The following is a 22,541-nucleotide window of genomic DNA, read 5'->3' as shown; positions in this document are numbered from 1 at the left end:
AACAACATTAAAACTTTTACCAAAATTTAGGTTAATTAGCACTAATTCGTCAGCTAATTATGCTATCCTAAAAATATTTTTATTCTTTAAAAAATTAAATTATCGTAGTTTATAAATCTAGAACCCACGGGCTCTCGTGTTCCGCCGCCCTCATTTATTTGAGACGGCGGCGTTCAGATCGCTGATAAACCGGTTCATAGCTTTATCGGATGACCCATTGGGTTTCACGGCATCTTCCAACGTCTTCCTCACTTCTCTAACAGCAGTTTTATACTGGCTCCCTGATTTAAGATCCATCAGACGGTTAATCTTCTCCGAAACCTTTTCCTTCGATATCATCTGCCGTCCATCTCTCAGATTAATCCCAACCGTCCAATCCTCCACCACTAATTTCCGATTCGTGAACTGATCAGTAAGCAAAGGAAAACACAACAATGGTACATTACACCAAATGCTTTCCAGAATCGAATTCCATCCGCAGTGACTCAAGAACCCTCCGATTGCCGGGTGAGCCAGCACTTGATTCTGACGGCACCATGTCACGATCATCGAACGCTCACCTACCTCCTCCCGGTACCCGACAGGCAACGGATCGGTGTCGTTTGAGTTCACAATGTCGGCTCGGAGCACCCAAATGAAATGGACCCCACTCAGTGAAAGCCCATAAGCGATTTCGGTGAGGTCCGTCTTTGAGACGTGGGCGTAGCTTCCGAATGAAACGTAGAGGACCGAACCATGGGGCTTGGAATTTAGCCAGTGGGTGCAGTCGGACTCGGGCCATAGGCTGGTTGCCACGGAGGATTTGGTGAAGCCACGTGGGAAAATGGGCCCGATGGCGTAGAAAGGGATTTGGGCTTGTAGAGCGGATACGGTGTCGTTTTCCAACTCTTGTACGGTGTTGCATAACACGAAATCTGCAGCTTTAACGTCGTGAAACGCTGCGAATATGATTTGGTGACAAACCGACGTCGTATCAGTCTCTTGCAAATACGACATCGTATCTTGTGGATTGATTGGGGACACTCCTGGTACATAATCTATAGCATCCCGTCGAATGTCTGATTAAGATTTTAATTACCATCCATTTATAAATTATAATTTTGAGTTTATAATCAAATAATACTAACTCTTATATTAAACAATATCGTATCATTGTGAATAGTCATGTTGATCGAATAAATTACCTCGACGTTCAAAATGGCCGTTCTTGCGGAGAAGATTCAAGTGATAATAGAGCGAAAAAACCAAGGCAGGTTCCGTCCAGAACGAAACATAAAGGAGATTAAACTTCTTGGCTACCTTCGACGGCCACACGAAGAACGTATCCGCTATCAGACAACTCACCGGCGCCGCTCCTCCAGACGACGCCGTTTTCACAATCTTCTCAACCTCCTCCTCCACGTGGGCAGAGAATACATGCAAGAGCGACCCCATAAACTGGTCATGGTTCAGCGAGCGATCGAATCCCAGTGGAAGGCCGTCCGACACGGTTGTGTACCGTATGTCCAGCCCGGAGTTCCGTACGCCGGAAAACAAATCATCGAGGGGTGTGGAATGGGCGGTGGAGGTTTGGTGGTGGATGGCGTGTGTGTTGATGAAGGTGAGGGTGAAGCCACGTGCCGCGAGGTGAGTGGCCAAGTGGACGGAGGGGATGACATGGCCTTGTAGAGGGTAGGGAATGAAAATTGCGTGGGGGTTTTGGTTGTGGCGGTCCGATTGTAAGGCCATTTTTAGGTTCGATTTTGTGTTGCCTTTAATCCAAAAGTTTAATTATGATCGACCCAATGAATTTATAAAGGGTATAATGGCAGCCATTGCTGAAAGAGAAGGAAGAAGATTCAAAATCGCCGTTGAGATTCACCAATTACTAGAGACGATAAAGAGACCAAACTAAAGTGGCGTTTGACGAGAAAGGATAAAGGTTGACCAACCAAGCGGTGTTTCGTGTCTTTTTTCTTTCATATGTATCCTTAACTATGAACCTTGGAATGGAAGCTTTCGACTTCATTATAAATATAACTTTGAATTCCTCTCGACTTGACCTAGCTACCTCCATTCCCGTAAGATAGAGACTACTTCATCCACTGGCTCAACTCGACCCACATGTCGAGCCACATGCTGTCCCATTGTCTCGTGTTCAGACTACCCAAAATTGAACGATAAACTTTGTGCTGCCATGTCCCATTGCGATTTTCTTTGGGTTTCACAAAGTTTTTTTTTTCTTTCTATTTTGGGTATTTATCATCACTCTCACGAGCCCAGTGACAATAAATGTTTGTGTTAGTGTGACAAAATTCCATAAATGTCACTATGCATATTTTTGTAAGCTAATATAGATATGTCTATTTTATTTAATGAAAATTTTCATTCTATTTACGGAAATTAAGGAAAATAAAACGTAAAACAACTGAGTGAATCGAAGTATTAACTACATCCTTAATAGCAAAGGGACAATGAATTGAGAATAAAAGGTACCAAAACAGTTGGAAAGACATAATTTTGCTGTTGGGTTTTGGGAACAAAACACTGCTCGAGTTTTGCACATGAACTTGTCACCTTGCCTTGTCTTCAACCTATTGTCCCACTTTCGACATTGTCCTTCACTCTATAGTTCTCCTTGTCCATAGTTTATTTTAAAATGGTTAGGATCACTTCAAAACATGTTTTAATCATTCAAAATTCATTAATTTTTTTTTAATAATTTTTAATAGAAAAAAAAAATATATAACATATTTTTATTACTACCCCATAATGATACGAATTAAAGCCATGTCCACTTTGTCGAGTTCAAATTAAGAATAATAATAACATGTGTTAGCTAACATCAAAATTTGATTGGTCCATGTCATCAGGCAGTATTCAACGCCCAATAATGTTGACACTCAATATTTATAGTTTTGAGAATTTTTTTAGTATTATAATCTCAATATATCATATAACAAACTTTAAAATGGTGTATAACTCATAAAATAAAATAATATATCATTTAGTATATGTTACAAAAAAAAAAAAAAAAAAAAAAAAAAAAAAAAAAAAAAAAAAAAAAAAAAAAAAAAAAAAAAAAAAAAAAAAAAAAAAAAAAAAAAAAAAAAAAAAAAAAAAAAAATAAATAAATATTTAGAAGAAAGAAATGGATATTATCGTAAAATGTTGAATAAAAGTAGTATATACTGATTAATATTATAAAATTTTCCCTCTAATTTAATTACAGGTGGATTTAAATCTTAAAGCCCCTGCCCTGATCTCCTGCCCCTGCCCCACAAGTTAAAACATGTCTGACCCTTTAATAATTCTATGTAGATTTACTAACAACAAATCCACATCCAAATCAATCAAACATAGTATTGTCAATATTTGTTATTTGTTTGAAATGGTCGACATACCACATATATATATATATATATATATATATATATATATATATATATGTGTGTGTGTATGTATGCATGTATGTATCATTTTAATTTAGTATTTTTAATTATTTTTATTTATTTATTGAGTTGAATAATTAATGTCTTTTTTTGTTAATTTATGTTTGAATAAATTAAAATAAAATTGAATCTTTCTTGTCTTAGTAAACTTCTCCTTACCCGAATAGTTATATGTTATAAGTTGTTGTTTGCATCACATATAACACTAATTTCAATGTTTCAAATCTTCTTTTCAAAATTTTATTTTGAAATCTCTCTACCTCCGTTTTCTAAAATTTTCTTCTTAAACCGAGACTAGAGGCTCGAGCATAGGTCGTTTGGCCGTAGGCGAATCAATAACGAATTGACTTAGCTCACTTGTTCCTGTGTAAGTGGTTAAGTGAATAGAGCGCAAATGGAATTACCTAAAAATTGGCCCAAAATAAAATAAAAGGGAAACAATTATACAATTATAAATTAAATAGAAACTAATAAAATGGCTGGATTTTCTTGGAAAGAAATTGAGAGGAAGGTGGGAATTAATTGTGAGTTTTTTTTTCTTTTTTCTTTTTTTGGAGTTCGAATTAATAATTAATGTAGGGACACGTGTGGCGATCTGAAAATGAATTAATTGGGCCGGTGGGCCGGGCTGGTTCGGAGGGGCCGAGAGGCGGTTGCGGGTTAAAGAGGTGGATCGGGTGTACAACCAAGCATTAGGAATTGTACAACGCCTTGTCTGTACTTTGAGTTGTGTATTTATAGTGATACGTGTCTCTTCACACGCCCTCCATCTAAACCCCTTCCAACGGTCCAGATCTCAGCCTCCAATCTATTTTCATAATATTCTTCTTTTTCTTTTTAATTTGATGTAAATTAAGACCGTTAAATTAGTTAAAGACCAAAATTAGATATAATTGAGGTTTATTGGACAGGGAGACAGACATGACTTCCAGTAGAGACGTTTCATGGAATGCTGAGAGCGACGAAGTCACATGGCATGCTCTCCAAACCCCATACTATAAATTCATTCAGCACCCACATTACCATTATCATCGATCCAATGACTAAGCTTGTGACCGTCGCCATGAAGAAGAATGGCATTGTCAAGCTCAAGTCCGCCGTTGGGAAGCTGCAGAGAAGCCTCTCCTTAGGTCGGAGGTCTGATTCTGGTCAAGATGAGTTCGATTACGACTCGACTCCGGTACCGGAGGATGTCAAAGAAGGACATTTTGCAGTTGTGGCAGTTGATGCTGAGGAGCCGAAACGGTTTGCTGTTCCGTTGAGTTGCTTGACGAATCCGACGTTTTTGAGACTGTTGGAGGCTGCGGCGGAGGAGTATGGATTTAATCATGAAGGTGCAGTGACCGTCCCGTGTCGACCGAGCGAGCTCGAGCATATCTTGGCAGAGGAATAGGAGGAGGAGGAAGAGGAGGAACATAATGTGGGGTTTTGAAGCTATTGAAATGACCCAAGAGGATCAAGAGGTTGTTTTTTTTGTAGCTTCAACTCTTCAGGGGCTTTGTAAAACTTTTTACCTATGGAAAATTTTATATTTTGAGAATGGCTAACAAAAGTTCATGGCCATTTGACATGTTGATTTTGTGTTGTGTTGTGTTTAATTTGGTGTAATTTTTACTTCCTATCATGCACGTACTTAAAAAGGGTGTCTTGTTTTCTAATTTGTTTTATTTTCTTTTGTATCTGTAACTCTTAAGTGAAGTGTCGGTCTATTATCGACTGTTTGTATGCTTGTTTGTTATAATTTTTTGTATGCTCGCTTGTTATAATATTTATTACTGATATTACCTATCTTATATATTAGTATTATGAATAAAAATACTAATATTTAACGTTTATTTTCTAAGCTTATTTGTTAAGATTGATACAATCGTGTGTAATATCGTGTAGCAACAAATTAAAAAAAAAAAAAGAAAAAAAAAGAAAGGGTAAATTCATAATATTTTAATTTTGTTTTCCATGGGTGATTATTTATATGTTCATTTGATATTTGATCCATCATTGATATACCATGCCAATAAATACAAAAAGGTTCAATAATGATGTTTGGATTTGTTATCCATCAATGTTATTTGCATATTCCTAAGTATGTTTTTAATACCTAAATAGCTTAACCAATAGAATAAATATTTTGCCCAACATTTCGTTATTTATATATATATATATATATATATATACACGCGTGGCATATATTTATATTTTTAATATAGCTATAATAACTTTTTAATAGAGATTATGAAAAAGAATAACTAATTACCTTCCATACCAACCAGACCTATTTTAACGTTCATGCCAACATAAACCCCTAATCATCGGGTAAGCTTGGTGAGTCTCAGAACGTGGCCCAAACAAGAAACAAGACCGATATATTTCACTCCATAAGAAAACCCAAAAATATAAGATCGTCTGTTCATATTCGCATGGTGTCTAAAAGGAAAATATTGGACATGGCTCTATCAAGGTTGGCTCAAAAACCAACCAATTCATATAATATATATATATATATATAGGGTACACGAAAGATTTAAACAAAAACATCACCTACTAGGCCCAATAACAAAGCCCATCAGTGTTCACACCCACCGCTCATTTTGTGGGCACATCACGTACATGCTGGCCGAGACGTAGCGTGATACCACACCACATTCAAGCCGAGGCATATGGTATAGATTTTAACAGACTAAACTCGCGATTTTACAGCTTTAATCAGCTAATCCAGCCTTCACCTTCAAGTGTTCCTTGAAGTCCATGATGTCACCCTCCCACTTGGTTACAGCTTGATTTTCGCATACCCATATCTCCTGGGCCACTTGGTTAATAAGCCTAAAATCATGGCTTACAAGAACCAATCCTCCATCCCACTCATTTAGTGCCTCTGCCAACGAGTCGATTGTCTCGATATCCAAGTGATTAGTGGGCTCATCAAGCAATAATAAGTGGGGTTGTCTCCATGCTAACCACGCAAAGATAACACGGCTCCTCTGCCCATCGGACAAATTTTTCATTGGCATCACTTGGGCTTTACCGGAGAGCCCGAACTTTCCAATTGCCGCTCTCATCTTCTCCTCTTCATTTCCTGGGTACTCTTTTATCATGAACTGGAGAGCAGACATTTCCAAGTCGAGTTTATCAGCTAAATGTTGATGAAACTGGGCAATTCTAAGGTGATTATGTCGTCGGACCATGCCATCTAGAGGAACCAGTTCCCCTGTCATCAGCTTCAACAGGGTACTCTTTCCAGCACCATTGGGTCCAACCAAAGCTATCCGAGAGTCCAAATCAACTCCAAAGTCGATGTTCTTATAGATGAGATTATCAGGGGTATAACCAAATGTTACTTCCACGAACTGAAGAACTGGAGGGGGAAGCTTCCCAACATCAACAAAGCGGAAAACAAGAACCTTGTCTCTCACCACCTTTTCAGTAAGACCACCCCTCTCCATCTTTGCCAGTGTTTTCTCCTTACTCTGAGCCTGCCGTGCTAATTTTGCTGATCCATGCCCAAATCTGGCAATATACTCTTTCATGGAAGCAATCTGATCCTGCTCCCACTTATACATTTTCATCTGATTCTCTTCCAGTTCAGAACGGGTCTGAACATACTGATCATAGTTACCCGTGTAAAGCTTTAATTTTCTGTTCTGCATGTGTATAATGTTTGTGCAAACACCGTTAAGAAAGTCCTGGGAATGTGAAACCACAACCAGGATCCGGTCAAACTTCTTCAAGTTTTCTTCCAGCCAGACACAAGCCTCTAGATCTGTCATTCAGAAAATTAACAAAGATACTCGTCAGATTATTCACTTCCAGCAATAAAACAATAAATAAGCTAGATATGATACGTTTAACTAATTCAAATAGCATGCAGAAGGCTACTCTTGCTAACGTTTAGCAGTAGCACAGGGAAGCATAAGTGTCAATTATACATGGGATAAAAGAACATTGAACCAAACAAATATACCTAGATGATTGGTCGGTTCATCCAGTAAAAGGATGGTGGGGTTCATGAATAGGGCACGAGCTAAGGCAATCCTCATCCTCCAACCACCAGAAAAATCCCGTGTTTTCTTCCCTTGCATCTGCTTGTTAAACCCAAGCCCATTAAGAATTTCAGCAGCACGTTTTTCTGCAGTTGATGCGTCCATTGCTTCTAAACGTTCATAGATACGATCAAGCTGCTCTCCGCCTCCATCCTCCTGAGTTAAATAGAACAGCAGATAATGAGCACTAGTAAATTTTTAGAGCGTAGAAACTCGATTTTAATCAACATACTTGTGCAGCCAAGGATTCTGCCTCCTTCTCCAACTTCAACCTCTCCTCATCACAACTCATCACAGCTTCAAGTGAAGACATGTCAGAAGCTTCGATCTCTCGTGTAAGGTGATATATATCCATATGTTCTGGAATAGGAAGCTCTCGACAACCAATTGCCGATAGAAGTGTAGATTTACCACATCCATTTAATCCAAGCAAACCATAACGTCTGAAGAATAAATTGTAAACATTAAGCTTAACCACAAGAATCCATATGGAAATGAAATTACTTGTGCCGGTAATAGTTAAAAGCAAACCTGCCGTAATTGAGCTCCAGCTCGGAATCAACTATAAGGTCATGCCCATGAAAGGTCACTGTCAAAGATTCTATCTGCAAAAAGCACACATGTAAGTATATTACTACGAGTCATCACTCCCACTTCCCTAATGGCACGACACTACTTCCAAATATCACCAAGGAAAATGAACGAATACTAAGGTTCAATATCCTTATGCTGAAGAGTCATAGGAGATCTCAACCTAACCTACTGACGCATTATCCAACGGAACAACTATTCTTTTTAAATAAAAGAGAATTAAAGAACACTAATCACCACCTAACCTAATGGCGCATTATCCAATTGAAAATTTATCCATAAGCAACTGTTTCAATTAATTACATGGAGGAAAAAAAACTATACAACGAAGAATAATTTATTGCCAAAAACTGAAAGCAATAGAACACTAAAGAAGGCTACACAAGTTCCGCAAAAATAGGTACCATTTGGAGAATAAACATATATAAAAAAGTAAAATAGTCCACAGTTCTTTATGATATTCTTTTAAAAAGAAGCACTCAATAGATTTACAAGAATTTGATTCTAGAATAAAATTAGGGCTTACTCGGATGTCTCTGGAGAGAGGATGTGAGCAAAGCACACCAGTACAAGTCCGATCAGATAATTGAAGAGCGTCCACTCCATTCGCCAACTTATCAACTCCATTCTGCGAATTGGCCGCTGCAGCCTTGGAAGAAGCTGCAGCCGCCGCCGCTGCTTTTCCTCCACGCTTGGCCGCCGCAGCCGCCTTCTTCTGAGCAGCTTTCTTCTTGCTCGCGTCGGAAACCATCCTTATCCTAAAAGGATCAAAAAAAAAAAAAAAAATCAATCAATCAATCACCAAAAAAAAACCCTAAAAACAATAGAAACAAAATAAGAGACGTCGTGAAGAATCCCGAATACATAGACATACCAGGGGAAACAGATAAAGAAGAACCGCGCAAAAGTGACACCGACACAGCGAGCGAGAAGAGGAAGAAATCGGTCTTCGCTCTCACGGCGCTTTTGTTCTGCGCTTTTTATCAAACCTGCGACGCGTACTGCGATGCAGATTGAGGGTTAGAGGTTCTGCCGATCAGGAGGCTGAGGCTTCCTTTTTATAGGCGTGCTGATGTCTCCACGTGTCTTTCACGAACAATTTCTTCTAGTTGCGTAGCCGACTGAATTAGTTATTCTAACGCCCTCGTGAGGGCATATAAGACAATTTACTTTGTATTGATATTGGGCTGGACTTTAAAAGTTGGCCCAATTACAATTCGGAAGCCCATGGGCCTGCACTTTAAAAGTTGCAACCAAATGGAAAGGCCCACTTCGTCACATTGATCACTGTCTTCTCCCAATTTCTTCCCTTGTGGAGCATCTCTGGTTTTGTTGTATCTCGTCTTCCGACCCTCCATTGCGCTTCCTTTCGAGGTAATCATATCACTCTGCATTCATTGCTTTACTGTGATGCTGCTCCCTCTCTGCTTTTGTTTTTCTGGTGAACTGGGAGCGATTAGTTGATTAATGCGTTTAGTTTCATTGGTTTTGAGCTTAAACGAACCACTAATTTCGATTCGGTTACTTTCTTTTCTAGGGTTTTATCTTTTTTCGTTGTTTCTCTGTTAGACACGCCATGGTAGGACAGGAAGCAATTCGGCAAGCTCTAGAAACAACAGACCTATCCAAAACTCAAAAACGAAGAACAGAAAAAGTTAAACACGAAATTGGAAGATGGGTTTTCGATTTAGGGTAGAAAGAAAGAAAAGAGGAGGGAGGCTGCGTTAATTTTATCACTTCTTAGAATTGAGATTTCTCAAAATTCTGAACTTTTTCTCTAAATTTATGTTGTTGAATGTCCTTATTTGAATAAATTATCTGATGGGCTGCTTGTTATTAATTGCAGAGAAGTTTCGGTCTTTGGGAAATCGATTGTTGTTACATTATCTTTGTGGGTTCTTGGAGCTCATCGATTGATGATTCAAGGTTCAAATCCTCTAACCATTTAGGTCAGGCTCCCATTAGGTACAATATTTGATTTTCTTATGCATTCTAGAATACTGCAACGCTTATAAAAAGTTCAAAAAAATTACTTTTCCCTTTTGGTTTCTCGACGCTCATGATGTGATTTTATTTCGCTTTTTGATGAAAATGACTACAAGGAAGCCTAAATTTGCTCCATCAGATGTTTTGCATTCCCTTATAGAGTGTTTATTGTCTTAATGAATGATTTCATCACATGTGTAATCAGAGGTTCGCTGGTTTTATAAAATGAAATGGTTCAAAAACCTTTGAACTTATTGCAATTTTTGCCAATGATTTAGTTTGTAACTTAGAAATTATTTGCATCATTTTCATCAACTTGTTTGTATGTTTAATCATTTGTTGCTCATTTTTTCCATTCTTTTAGTTTTGTTCTCTGTGTGAATCTATCATTCAATTGTAGCTTGTAAGGGATGCTTTTTCAAGGTTGGGCTTACTGCCACTGCTTCTGATTGATGATTATGAATTAGTATATTGACAACTTGGTTTCCCAGAGTATGAAAATTAATGGTATATTTTAACATTTTGGATAGGTGATTGGAAGGGGGATTTTGAACATATAACTGTTGGGAATGACAGTATTAAAGCGCTACGTAGTACGATTATTCATATCTTTAAAGTATATAACCGCAAACGTGGTAGATAGAAACAATGGACGGATTGTCGCAACTGCATCCACAGTTGAACACTCCATCAAGGGTTCACTTGAATGTGGGCGGTCTTGTAATGCTAAGGCAGCAGCAGTTGTTGGAGAGGTGTTGGCTATGCGACTCAAAGTTGATGGTCTCGAACAGGGGCAAGGAAGAGGGATTCACATGGACATCAACAAGGAAATCGAAAAGAAAGGCTTCAAAAACCGCACAAAAATCTGGGCTATAGTCAACTCACTCAAGAACAATGGAGTTAAACTTATTCTCGACAACAATGACGATGATGCAGTTCGGCCAAGTTATGAGTAAGTATCCAAAAGGGATCAAAATAGTCCTTGGCTGGGAAAAAAGGAGGCTCGTCTCGAGCTTGAGCTCGCCCAGTCACCATGAAAGATTAGATGCACCTAAATGGAAGGAACTATGTTTATTAGTGGCAAAGTGATAGTGAGAGCATCCAACATGGGTAATGATGTTATCACAGTGAAATGGTCTAATATGATCATTATATTCTCCACTTTTTGGTTACCTGTTCCTTTTACTTGTTTAAGAACTGGCTTGATATTAGGTTTGGGAAGGCCAAAAGCTTTAGGTTGCTTTCTTCTATTAGATGAACGCGCCTTTCCACAGGGGTATGATATTGCCTACTTTGAGCATAAGTTCTCGTAGCTTTACTTTGGAATTCCTGAAAATGCCTCATATCAATCAAAAGAGTATTCCTTATTATAAACCCATATGATCATTTCCTAAATTAGCCGATGTAGGACTTTTCTTTTCATCGAACATCTTCCATCTGGCGGTCTCTTTCTTGCTTTTGGAATATTTTAGGTATTTCAAAGAATATTCCATTTCTTAAGAACTTGATTATGAACGTCATTTCTCATTAATAAATTTTCATGAAATAATGTACCTACGGAAAAATAATAATATGGTATTGTTATCAGTAATTTTATTATTTAATTTTTTATAATTGACTATTTTATTTTTATTGAGCTAGATTATTATAATAGTTTTAACTAATTTAATTTTGATTCATTCGTTTTAAATTAAATGAGATAAAGTATATTGGGAACAAAATATGCCAAAATTGAATGCCGAATTACATTTATTTAAAAGAAAAAAAAAACTATATTTATCACATAACTGTGCAAGCATTCGGATTCTCATCGCTAAACATTTGAGACGAAGGCAAATGTTCTCCAACGAATCCACCATGACCGTACACGTACCCGTACCCGAACCCGTACTCATAACCCGGAGCCGGAACTGCCATGTAATCAAGTCTGTCGCCGTCCGTTTCTCCGCCGCCATCCTGTTGAGCGACCTCTCCGCCGCTTTTGTTCTTGTCGCCGCCATCTCCGTCGTCTTTGTCCTTTTTGGGTACCACCACTGCAACTTTCCGCTTCAGTTTCTCTTCCAAATTGTGAATCAGAGCCTTGACGTCCATTTTCCCTTTCACCGTAACCAAATCCTTTTGTGTCTCCATCGCCATATCCTCCACTCCTGCAAAAAAAAAAAAAAAAAACCCATTAATTATTCTCTTCAACTCCAAAATTAATTTGATGAGCAATAATTAAATCTCACCCTTGGTCCTGGATACGACTTTGTAAATCCTCTCGATGCAACCCTGGCAGTGCAGTTCCACCTTCAACGTCGCTGTCGTCGCCGGAGCCTGGTCGGAATAATTTAAAAAGTAACAAATAAATTTAAAAATCCCGAGTTGACTCACCTCATTTACTCTAACCATGAGAGGTATTCACTCACCTCTTCGTCTTTGGGCTTCTCGTCCTCTGGTTTCTTTGACCCCTTTTCTTTCTTCCCCTCCAACGAGACAATGTCGATTTTCTTCTTAGTTTTATCGGCGAGCTTCTCTCGGAGCGACGACGCGTCGAATTTTCCGATCACTGTTAGCTTGTTGGCTTCCCAATCGGCTCTCACTCTCTCAACGCCTTCAGTAAATGGAAAAATAGGATTGGGTTTGGAATCTGCTTTATAATATTGAGAAGAAAAAAGGGTAATCGGGAATTGATGATACCTTGGATTTGTCGGACACACCTTCTGAGTTTGTTGGCGCAGCCCTCGCAGTGCATATCGATGTTGAACACGGCGGTGGTACTGTCTTCTTCTTTGTCGCTTCCATGGCTGCCGTTCTTCTTCTGTAAACAGAGAGAAAGTAAGGGAAATGGATTAGAGCAGAGGAAGAAGAATGGAGTGACCACTGACCTTGCCCATTGTTCCGATTAGGAATGGAATTTGTTGAATTTGCAGAGTTGGTTTCTGAAACAGTGGGAGTGGGCTGAGTATTTATAGCGGTGATGACGGCGGACGTGGTGGCTGCTTCCTTCCACCACGTTTTTAAAGTAATATGGTCGATTGTGATAGTTGGGTAATAAAATAAGGTGAAATATAAGGATCAAAATGTAAATTACAAAGACTTATAGTCAATTGACTTGCTGTACATTACGTGGAGTGTAATTATTTTAATGAATTAACTTAATATTTAATAATTTTATTTATATATATATATTTATAAAATTAATTATTTTAGATGGAAATTAAGGAAGATGGACATGTCATGTAGGATTGGTAAGATTAAAAAATTAAAGGAATATGATTATTTTTTATAAAAAAAGAATTAAAGAAGGGGTTGATTTAAATGAACTACAAAATAAAGTCAAGCGTTTACTTGGTTAGTGCGTCATGTGTGGTTCAATTAATTTAGTGTGAGACGCGTGAGACTTACTGCCCTGAACCTTTCATGTTCGTTGCTGGCCGTTTGGGCTTCCATGGTAATTTGTTTATAAGCCCACCGACTAAGTCAGGTATTGGGCTGGCCCTTTAAAGTATTGACAGAAACAAAACAAAAAACATTAAAAAAAAAATGGCCCATTGGGCTTCCCACTGGACTTTGGTGGACCCCACATGGCCCATTGGGCTTATAATAAACAAGTAAGCCGTCTTGGGCTGGCCCAATAAAGTACTGACAGAACCAGCACAAGTCTGAAACATAAAGTACTGACTTTAGTGGGCCCCACATGGGACAAGCTTCCTCATGGGCTCGGTCATTTGTGAAGTCGTTGAGGTTGAACAGTGAAAGACGAAAAGGAGGATTGCTTAAAAGCTCCGACTGAACCAAATTCTGATACCTTCACTCACTGCCAATGAAGAAGAAGCCGGCGATCAGGTTCTTCTGCTATTGCAATAATATCCCCAAGCCTTCTTCAGCTCTCAATTCCATTTCTCAAACCCAAATTTCCATTGTCTTCCTCCTCTCTCTGTTACTCCAACCCATTTCTTCTTCTTCTTCTTCTTCGATTAGCTCTCCCCCTCCGCTTCCCATTCTTCCCATCCCCTCCGCTTCTCAGATCCAATGGCAACTCGGAAACATGGCCCTTTTCCTTCACTTTGGCCCCAATACCTTCACCGATTCCGAATGGGGAACTGGCCACGTTGACCCATCGGCCTTCAACCCCACCAACCTCGATGCTGCTCAATGGGTCCGAGTCGCCAAGGACGCTGGGTTTTCCCGTTTGATTCTAACTGCCAAGCACCACGATGGGTTCTGCTTGTGGCCATCGGAGTATACAAATTACTCGGTACGGTCGAGCCCTTGGAGAGATGGGGAAGGAGATGTGGTTGGGGAACTGGCCAAGGCTGCCAAAGAAGCAGGACTTGGGTTGGGACTCTATCTGTCGCCGTGGGATCGTCACGAGCCCTGTTATGGCAATACTCAGGAATATAATGAGTTCTATGTTGGCCAAATGACTGAATTGCTTACCAGGCACTGGTTCTTGGTTCCTTGTCTTTTAACAATTTGCTTGTTTCGCTAATTGAGTCAATTGGATAATGTTTTGATGCTGATTTGATCTTTTAGGTATGGAGAGATCAAGGAGGTGTGGTTGGATGGTGCAAAGGGAAAGGATGAGAAGGACATGGAATATTTCTTCGATTCATGGTTTAGTTTAATTCATCAGCTCCAACCGGGGGCTGTCATTTTCTCCGACGCCGGTCCCGACTGCCGGTGGATTGGTGACGAAGCTGGTGTCGCCAAGCCTACTTGCTGGTCTCTTTTTAACTGCAGTGCTGTAAAGATCGGCGGCACTGATTCCCGGTGAGTTCACTTCTCAATGTTAATAGCTATCTCTGCTTGCTGTTTATTCCAACCTCTATCGTAATCAGATACTCCGGAGAAGGTGACCCATTTGGCCACGATTGGGTTCCAGCTGAGTGTGATGTCTCAATAAGGCCTGGTTGGTTCTGGCATCCATCAGAAGTTCCAAAGTCAGCAAGAACTCTTCTCGACATATATTACAAATCAGCCGGCAGAAACTGCCTTTTGCTGCTAAATGTACCACCAAATTCCTCAGGTTCAATATCAGCTGAAGATATACAAGTGCTGCAAGAATTCACCAAGATCCGAGACTCCATTTTCTCCCACAATTTGGCAGAAAATGCTCTTCTCGATGCGAGCAGCACGCGAGGAAATGGCGAAGATGACCGCTTCATCCCCTCGAACGTCCTCAAAGAAGGTATCTACACTTACTGGGCTCCTGCTCAGAATCATCAACCCACTTGGTCTCTGTATCTAAACCTTCAAGAGTTCATATCTTTCAATGTGCTGCATATTCAAGAGCCGATTCACATGGGACAGAGGATTGCCGAGTTTCATTTTGATATTCTGAATGAGGAGGGTGTTTGGAGAACAGTGGTGAGAGGCTCCACAGTGGGTTACCGGAGAATACTGAAATTTCCAACCGTGGAATCTCAATTCTTGAGACTTGTTATTGAGAAATCAAGGGCTGATCCCCTAGTTTCTTATTTGGGGATTCATGTGGATAACTTCTCTCATTTGAGTAGTCGTTGTGATAAGACATTGGGAGCAGGCATCAATGGCAGTGACATTCTTCGTCAGATTACCTTGAATAATTCTCAGATTTCTGCTGTATAATAATGCTCTTGTTCTCATTCTAGCTCATACTTGTAATGATTTGAGTATGTACACACCTGCTTTTGCGAAGATTTGTGGCATTGAACTTAAAAATGAAGGGAAGCCGTCAACTATTTCATAAACAAATATTGTCACCAGTGCAAGGTATAATATTATTATGAATTTAACCTATTGGTTCAAGTATGAACACTGCAAAAGATATCTCCGAAAGAAAGGGTCAAGTAATTTTTACATCTTGCAGAAGCCGAGCAGCCACAGAGCCTATTCTTCTAGCTTCCCAGTCGCCCAGTTTCTGATCCTCACGTCCCGAAACGGGCTCATCCGCCTTCTGGATTCCCTTTCCATCGCAACTTACATCCTTTTCGTCAATCTCCTGACTCAAAAAAACTCTGTCAATTTCCTGATCGACATTTTCTCGAGTTTTCTCTGCGTTCTCTGCTGCAGATTTCAGCACCATAATGTAAAGCTGAATGCTGGGATGCTGGTACTGGGAGTCCATCTGCAACAAACAGCAAGATAAATAATGTAACACGGTTTACTGATTTGGCCGAGGACTGGCAGGGTCATCTCTATTGTCAATGCTACAAAACTGTACAAGGATAAACATCTTAATCTATGGCCATTTCAGAGATTCTAGAAATGTTGAAAGTAAATCGTACCTTTGATTTTGATACAGTTTTCACCTCGAAGTTCTTTTTCCACATCTCGAGCATTTGCTCATGAACATTTGTTGAACGAATCTCATACCCCAACTTCACATAACAAGTATGAATAAATGAGCAAAGCATAATCTCCAATGTGAAAATGTGGATAAAAGTGATATTTCATACCATAATTGTAGTTTTGGGACCTGATAATGCATGTATTGTCTTTAAAAGTGGTTCCAAGAGATGTTCTGCATAAACCTTCACGTTGAATCATAAAAATTACAACTTTTGTGGCCGCTTATTTGCTTTGTAAATCATATGAGAAAACCATGCTATTGAATAATGAACCATTGTATGCTTCAACCAGAAATAATCTTCATAAACTTACCACGTCAGTGCCAATAATAAAGTCAAAGGGTGGGCCTACAGCCTTGATATGATCTTCATTCCCCCAGTCTAATTCTGCTGCCCTAATTGAACCAAATGAATCTACAACGAACAAGTTTCCCTAATTAGAAAAACCTAAGAAAATCAAAGGCTCTCCATAACACAATCAATTACAAATACTATCATGCTCGTAAGATTAAATTAAACCATAATTAAATTAAAGCCCTAAAACAAACTTCAAACAAACTGATTTTTCTAACTGAATTGCCACCATTAGCATGTTAATGATTGTTACAAGGAATTGCCACCATTAGCCTACCTGAGGGATTCATCTGTGCTAAGCTTGGTGTATTACGCTCGATATTTCTTGATAGTATAGGCAAAACCTCCTTTTGGTCTGTAGCAACTACATCACATCCAAGCAATGCCATGCCTACAAAGAGAAGTTCAACTTAAAATAGTTAGCCCTTAAACCACAAGGATTAGCAACTCAAAGGAATTGTTCCATATTAAACTTTACATCAAAGACTCACCAAACCCAGCTAGCCCACAACCAGCGCCAAGTTCGACAACACGCTTTCCCTTAAGTTTAGAAGGGCTAAATTTTCCTTTTCGACAATTCCTCTCCTGAAACAGTGAAAGAAGAACTTAAACGTTTTTAAAGAACGATAATCTTACAGATCTAATTAAGATACATATCATGTGACCCATGAAAAAATAAATCTAAAACAATAAAGGATGTGCCATGAAGGGTTACGGTAAACTACCTTCGATAAAATAGTTGTATTGAATGACATTTCACACTATATGTTCACAGATGAATGAGGAGTTCATAAAAATCTAATCGTTGCAGAAAGCATGCTCTAAATATGTTCCATTCGACTAGGCGCATCATATATTGTTAACAGAGTAACAAAATAGAAAACTTTTGTACAAACAACTAAATTTTCCCTTCGTAAGCAAGATGATACTGATAAATCCAAAGACTGTAAGAAAAATGGAAAATCCTGATCAACGCAAATGTAAAGGTAGAACGGTGATTACCAGAAACTTGACGAACACCAGTGATGCATCCCACACTGTTGTTCCTAAATGTTTCGAATTGGGATCCTATGCACCACAATGCAACATATTTCCATGGTCAGATATGTTATTACATATATTACAGTGGAACAAAAATTAGCAAGGCCTACACAAATGTCTCTCCAAAATCTCAAAGGCGTAAAGGATTCTATTGTGGATGAGTACTTATTACACAAATGAGCTACTATAGACATGTTCTTGAAGTACCATGGATATGATAGACTGCCAAGTGATAATTTCAAATCTGATAGAATCGCAATACCTGATAGAATCGCAATTCATGACCCAATACTTCCATGGTCATGGTAAATGTACTGGGAGAATTCAACCTGATAAAACAAAATTGAATAATACATTAGATGGTAAGAATAAAAACTAACATGCATAGCTTATTTTCAAGATATGAGCAGATGCCATAAATTACTTAAGATTATGGCTTCCAATACAAAATAGTAAACAAATAGGAAAGCCAAAACTACTGTACCTGTCGGTCTCCATAGCAAGAACCTTTCCTCAGAACGTATTTGCTGCAATGCAGAATTCAGATTTTCTTTTGTGTTGGCCGGGATTTAGATTGAGAGATACCTATGGAAATTACTTCATTACATAAATATAAAGTAGTAACGCCTGAACTGAACAAAAATGCTGAACTACTTCTAATGAGTTATTGCATAAACATACATAGTCTAGACAAAATAAAGTCGAGATTCATATTCCTAGAAGCAAATCCAATCGACTAAAACCCTTTTCCATAGATAGAAACCAGATTGAAAGCATCGGCGATTATCTTTGAACTAATTTCTTCTTTCCGGAAGGGAAGAGACAAGATCACACACTCAACTCATGTTCTAGTACGGAATAAACGGAAAATTGTGGAAGATTAATGCATATAAAATTAAGATTTTGACAGACAGAAAAGAGTTTTGCCCAATGAAGAGAAGGAACGTACCAAATTGATGGAGCTTCTTAATTCGTTGTTTGAAGACCGAGGCTCCAGACCCGTGCATTCCAGGTCTCCTATATTCGTTGGGTTTTTCATCGCCTCTGTTCCCGGCGATGAAGCCACCATAGTATCAGTGGGCCGTTTGTTGACTACAGGCCCAGCCAGAGACTGGGCCGAACCAGATGACTTGAAAGATTATGGAAAATTATAAGGCCCAATAGAATAGCAGGACCAAAGTTAAATGAGACTTTTTTAAGGTTAAAAACCTTTTTTTTAACAGTTTAATCATTTTTTTAACAGTTTCATCTATAATAATAGTTTTAAAATAATCCGTGTAAAAAAATAAACCAAATTTTACCTTTCAATATTGGGTCATTTTTTCCCACCAAAACGCTAACTTTTGGGGGTATCTGAAATCTGAACAGTGTTTTGTGTAGCGGCGGAGCGCCGCGTCTTTTCATTTTCCAGGAACGGAGGCAACCTCCATCAGAGGAGTAATGGAAAACGATAAGCGAATAACAACAATGTGCGCAGTGATAGCCATGGATCACACCAGTTTCTGCTACAGGGTTTGTTCAATCTGTGAGAGGACACTCCCTAGTAACCCCCCTTTTTCTCTCTGCAAATTCTGCAACTTCAACGCCTTCAATCCCGGTTCCTCCTCCTCCAAGCGTGTCTTTCGTATACTTGTGAGTATCTCCGCTTTTCTACTTGAGAATTTATTTTCAGAATGTGTGGAAATTTCATACGATGTTCTTGTCGTTGGAATTCCATTTGAAATTTGAGTGGGAAATGTTGGGGTTATGCTTATCTTTGTGTATCGACTCATTGGGTTTGAGTATGTGCATGCATTGCATTTTTTATATTGTGGCTCTGATTAGGGTTCCTATATTTCCATTGTTTTTTGGCAGATGTCAATTGCTACGGATAAGAAAGTACAAACTGTTATATGCTTTGATAGGGTTGCTAGGGTTCTGTTTGGTTGCTCTGCTGATGAGTTTTTCGACTTTGCTAAGCTACATCCTTTTGCTGGTAAATTCCCTTTGTATCTGTGAGATTCTCTTTGAACGGACATAAACGATTTAGAACGAGAGGCATTTCATTAAACAGCCTAGAGAAAACAACCTAGAAGCGGAGTCCCTTAATGATCATCAGAAGTTGTCTGAAGATTACGTTACAAATACAATTTGTGGGAGAATTTTCAATTGTTTTCCGTAAAATCTTGCTTAATCTTCGTTCATCCAAGCTGTTCTGTTTCCTTATGGTCTGATTACTGGTGGAAGTTTCATTTCGTGATGCAGCTGAAGCTGTAAGTGAAATTCTTGAGGGAGAGATGTTTAGAATGACGATCTCTAAACCAAAGAATGGCAATGCACAACACTCGAGAGTTGTGCAACTTGTTCCTCTAAGTTCAGGTTTTCAACCAGCAATTCTGAGATTGAGGGAATTGTATGGGTAAGAGGCTGCTGTTAATTTTCCTCCCTTTGTCATTAGTTCTTCTTATTATGTGGGTTTCTACATGCTTTTCTTTTTCTTGAAGGACTACCTTCTCGGGTATGGGTGGATGTTTAGGCAGGCAGATATATAGCTCCACAATCATTTAGCTGAATTTACTTGCTGTTGATTAGTATAATTATTTTGATTGTCACGAAGGTTCATTATGCACTGAAGATCATTATTTCAGATATTGGGAAGTTGAGATACATCTATATTTGTTTATAGGGAAGGAGGGGGAAGTTAAGTGAGCTAGTTCCTGGTAGGAGTTCTAAGAGAGAAATGTTGTGGTTTTGTTTATTTTGTAGGGTTGTATTTATAGACAAGGACGGGAGTGAAGGGAGTTGGTTCCTTGTGGGTAGAAATAAGATTTATTGAAGTGGTTTGGGGATTTCATATTTTAATGTTGAAACCATAACAACTTGATATAGTTAAAAACTTAGAGTTGTGCTCCAACTTATGAAATATTCTAGTGTCTTCTACCTGTTTAATTGTAAACATCCCACGAAACATGTAACAGCTCAAGCCCACAACTAGTAGATAGTCTTTTTTGAGGCTTTCCCTTTTTAGTTTTCCCTCTAGGTTTTAAAACGTGTCTGCTAGAGAGAGGTTTCCACATGCTTATAAGGAATGCTTCAATCCCCTTTCCAACCGATGTAACATCTCACAATTCAAAGTTTTCCACCCCTTATAAAGAATGTTTCATTCCCCTCTCCAACAGATGTGCGATCTCACAATCCACCTCTCTTGGGGGCCCAACGTCTTCAATTGCACACCACCCGGTGTCTAGCTCTGATACCATTTGTAACGGTCCAAACCCACCGCTAGTAGTTATTGTCTACTTACAAGAAAAATACATGAAAAAGCATCTAATTCATAAATGTCCTAAACCAGTCCGAGACTCCTTAAATTTTTTTCTTTCCATCCAATCTCCATTCTCTCTTTGTCAGATGTTATTACAAATTGAGCTAAATGCTTGGGTGAAATTGTCCCTTCAGCTTCTTAGCCTCTTAATTTACTTATGTACAGTGCCGAACATCTCCTCTTCCCACCTTTTGACGTTGTAGCAGCCACCAGACAGAATCTGTTCCTTTTGATGTTCTCTTGTCTGTATCCCTTGTTCTGACTTCTGACGGTTTAACTTCAAAACTTACTAGATATTCCTCCAGTGCATACTGATGTAGCTGATGTTTTTTATGAGTTCTGTAAGCAAGAAAAGTTGGGTTGAAATTACAAAAGCTACTTGAAAGAGAATTGAAATTTCTCCAGTCCGATGGATTTTTTTGTCTTGTTTTTGGCTGGCCAAGGTATGATTGCCTAGTGGCTCTATATATTTTTAGTGAATTGACTGCTTAATTTTGTTTGCAGGCTAGCCAAGGTATCATCTGCTGTTGGTAATGGACAAAACATGCATAGCTCCAAAAAGCAAAAGAGATGTGATGTGGGCACCTCAAAAACTACCTAATCCTATCCCTTTCTTCAACTGTTTGTATTTTTGCTATCATTTAGACTTTGTTATTTGATATGATTTTTTGTGCAGTGGAGAGGATTTTAACTAGAAAGGAAGAATGAAGTAGATTCTATTTCTTTCCTTTGGGACATGACACATGACACATGACAAGATAGCTTTCTTGGGAATGGAACAGTTGGATCATTGTTCAATAGTGTGATTGTAGCCGGGATAAGCAGGCATAAACTTCTGTATAGCGCCCTAAAAGTACGACTTGCCTCAAATTTGTAAAAGAATACTTGCAACATAACTGCTGAACAAGACTATAAAAGGCAACTCCTGTAAGTATATATCAATCACTACTAAGTTATACTCATGTTTGATGCAAGTTTAGGTTCGAAACTCTAGCATTATGAGAAGAAAGCGGTGTTCGAGTTATAGTTTTGATGAATGCTTATCTCGTTCAAGATATAGGCATTTAGATGGATGGGGATTGAAAACGTATACAAATTTGGGTCATTGAATTTCAAATTTTTGGGCAAATTAAAGATGAAATGAGCTGAAAAGACGTCATAAAATGGAAAGGAAACCTGACAAGTTATTAAAAAATTCCACAGCCACATTTCAAACACTCTCTGGTTTCTTCTAAGATATCAAACTGTCGGCAGATTGCAACGTCCTTCTCCTCTTCCTCTAAAACACTTCTTTTCTATCTTTTAGAAGACACCGTCCTCCTTTTGTGGCTTTCACCTTTTATTATTATTAATCCTTTTTTTTAATAGAGACAAAAACTTCATTATCACTCTAATATACGGCTCCAAAAACAAAATTTTAATAACATCTCGTTCACATTTCATAGTCTTCCTTAATTCTTATCCTTATACGCTCCATATCATAATA

General features: G+C 38.7%; 8 protein-coding genes across 21 annotated transcripts; 4 read left to right on the top strand and 4 right to left on the bottom strand.

Moving 5' to 3' along the window:
• Nucleotides 1-1,741, bottom strand: LOC111483600 (UDP-glycosyltransferase 86A2). The gene is made up of 2 exons (XM_023129801.1): nucleotides 1,185-1,741; nucleotides 1-1,058 (listed from the first exon to the last, which is right to left on the bottom strand). Exons 1-2 carry the CDS (start codon nucleotides 1,726-1,728, stop codon nucleotides 151-153), a joined length of 1,452 nt encoding a protein of 483 aa, XP_022985569.1. The 5' UTR covers nucleotides 1,729-1,741; the 3' UTR covers nucleotides 1-150.
• A 2,729-nt stretch (nucleotides 1,742-4,470) lies between these two features.
• On the top strand, nucleotides 4,471-5,039 carry LOC111484020 (auxin-responsive protein SAUR50). Its single transcript, XM_023130438.1, has one exon. The coding sequence runs from the start codon at nucleotides 4,471-4,473 to the stop codon at nucleotides 4,822-4,824; it is 354 nt and encodes a 117-aa protein (XP_022986206.1). The 3' UTR covers nucleotides 4,825-5,039.
• Nucleotides 5,040-5,820: 781 nt separating this feature from the next.
• On the bottom strand, nucleotides 5,821-9,090 carry LOC111483597 (ABC transporter F family member 1). The gene is made up of 6 exons (XM_023129796.1): nucleotides 8,934-9,090; nucleotides 8,586-8,817; nucleotides 8,000-8,073; nucleotides 7,701-7,911; nucleotides 7,390-7,624; nucleotides 5,821-7,188 (listed from the first exon to the last, which is right to left on the bottom strand). Exons 2-6 carry the CDS (start codon nucleotides 8,808-8,810, stop codon nucleotides 6,131-6,133), a joined length of 1,803 nt encoding a protein of 600 aa, XP_022985564.1. The 5' UTR covers nucleotides 8,811-8,817; nucleotides 8,934-9,090; the 3' UTR covers nucleotides 5,821-6,130.
• A 243-nt stretch (nucleotides 9,091-9,333) lies between these two features.
• On the top strand, nucleotides 9,334-11,226 carry LOC111483610. Of its 9 annotated transcripts, XM_023129820.1 has the most exons (5): nucleotides 9,345-9,433; nucleotides 9,597-10,008; nucleotides 10,324-10,326; nucleotides 10,410-10,468; nucleotides 10,576-11,226. In XM_023129820.1, exon 5 carries the CDS (start codon nucleotides 10,615-10,617, stop codon nucleotides 10,999-11,001), a length of 387 nt encoding a protein of 128 aa, XP_022985588.1. In that variant the 5' UTR covers nucleotides 9,345-9,433; nucleotides 9,597-10,008; nucleotides 10,324-10,326; nucleotides 10,410-10,468; nucleotides 10,576-10,614; the 3' UTR covers nucleotides 11,002-11,226. The 9 variants fall into 9 exon arrangements, 8 of the variants coding, with proteins under 8 accessions (XP_022985583.1, XP_022985590.1, XP_022985586.1 ...); XM_023129815.1 differs by lacking the exons at nucleotides 10,324-10,326; nucleotides 10,410-10,468 and having other exon boundaries at nucleotides 9,334-9,433; nucleotides 9,906-10,008; XM_023129822.1 differs by lacking the exons at nucleotides 10,324-10,326; nucleotides 10,410-10,468 and having other exon boundaries at nucleotides 9,338-9,433; nucleotides 9,906-9,985.
• Nucleotides 11,227-11,769: 543 nt separating this feature from the next.
• Nucleotides 11,770-13,046, bottom strand: LOC111483606 (heavy metal-associated isoprenylated plant protein 3). The gene is made up of 5 exons (XM_023129808.1): nucleotides 12,913-13,046; nucleotides 12,725-12,845; nucleotides 12,454-12,638; nucleotides 12,274-12,361; nucleotides 11,770-12,192 (listed from the first exon to the last, which is right to left on the bottom strand). Exons 1-5 carry the CDS (start codon nucleotides 12,919-12,921, stop codon nucleotides 11,825-11,827), a joined length of 771 nt encoding a protein of 256 aa, XP_022985576.1. The 5' UTR covers nucleotides 12,922-13,046; the 3' UTR covers nucleotides 11,770-11,824.
• Nucleotides 13,047-13,786: 740 nt separating this feature from the next.
• Nucleotides 13,787-15,734, top strand: LOC111483599 (alpha-L-fucosidase 1). 2 transcript variants are annotated; one of them, XM_023129800.1, is made up of 4 exons: nucleotides 13,836-13,869; nucleotides 13,918-14,470; nucleotides 14,564-14,800; nucleotides 14,869-15,734. In XM_023129800.1, the coding sequence occupies exons 1-4, from the start codon at nucleotides 13,851-13,853 to the stop codon at nucleotides 15,635-15,637; spliced, it is 1,578 nt and encodes a 525-aa protein (XP_022985568.1). In that variant the 5' UTR covers nucleotides 13,836-13,850; the 3' UTR covers nucleotides 15,638-15,734. The 2 variants fall into 2 exon arrangements, with proteins under 2 accessions (XP_022985567.1, XP_022985568.1); XM_023129799.1 differs by having other exon boundaries at nucleotides 13,787-14,470.
• A 20-nt stretch (nucleotides 15,735-15,754) lies between these two features.
• LOC111483605 (protein N-lysine methyltransferase METTL21A) lies at nucleotides 15,755-18,755 on the bottom strand. 2 transcript variants are annotated; one of them, XM_023129806.1, is made up of 10 exons: nucleotides 18,704-18,755; nucleotides 18,239-18,339; nucleotides 18,017-18,083; nucleotides 17,716-17,781; nucleotides 17,205-17,298; nucleotides 16,991-17,104; nucleotides 16,673-16,773; nucleotides 16,468-16,542; nucleotides 16,297-16,389; nucleotides 15,755-16,136 (listed from the first exon to the last, which is right to left on the bottom strand). In XM_023129806.1, the coding sequence occupies exons 2-10, from the start codon at nucleotides 18,250-18,252 to the stop codon at nucleotides 15,855-15,857; spliced, it is 906 nt and encodes a 301-aa protein (XP_022985574.1). In that variant the 5' UTR covers nucleotides 18,253-18,339; nucleotides 18,704-18,755; the 3' UTR covers nucleotides 15,755-15,854. The 2 variants fall into 2 exon arrangements, with proteins under 2 accessions (XP_022985574.1, XP_022985575.1); XM_023129807.1 differs by lacking the exon at nucleotides 18,704-18,755 and adding an exon at nucleotides 18,436-18,588.
• Nucleotides 18,756-19,104: 349 nt separating this feature from the next.
• Nucleotides 19,105-22,250, top strand: LOC111483608. Of its 4 annotated transcripts, none has more exons than XM_023129812.1 (5): nucleotides 19,105-19,386; nucleotides 19,609-19,729; nucleotides 19,981-20,152; nucleotides 21,560-21,632; nucleotides 21,732-22,250. In XM_023129812.1, exons 1-5 carry the CDS (start codon nucleotides 19,195-19,197, stop codon nucleotides 21,744-21,746), a joined length of 573 nt encoding a protein of 190 aa, XP_022985580.1. In that variant the 5' UTR covers nucleotides 19,105-19,194; the 3' UTR covers nucleotides 21,747-22,250. The 4 variants fall into 4 exon arrangements, with proteins under 4 accessions (XP_022985580.1, XP_022985579.1, XP_022985578.1 ...); XM_023129811.1 differs by having other exon boundaries at nucleotides 21,560-21,676; nucleotides 21,806-22,250; XM_023129810.1 differs by having other exon boundaries at nucleotides 21,560-22,250.
• The last annotated feature ends 291 nt before the right edge of the window (nucleotides 22,251-22,541 follow it).

The sequence above is a fragment of the Cucurbita maxima genome, unplaced genomic scaffold (assembly GCF_002738345.1).
Source record: "Cucurbita maxima cultivar Rimu unplaced genomic scaffold, Cmax_1.0 Cma_Scf00009, whole genome shotgun sequence".
NCBI classification, from domain to species: domain Eukaryota; kingdom Viridiplantae; phylum Streptophyta; class Magnoliopsida; order Cucurbitales; family Cucurbitaceae; genus Cucurbita; species Cucurbita maxima.
This window is presented reverse-complemented; position numbering and strand designations above follow the sequence as displayed.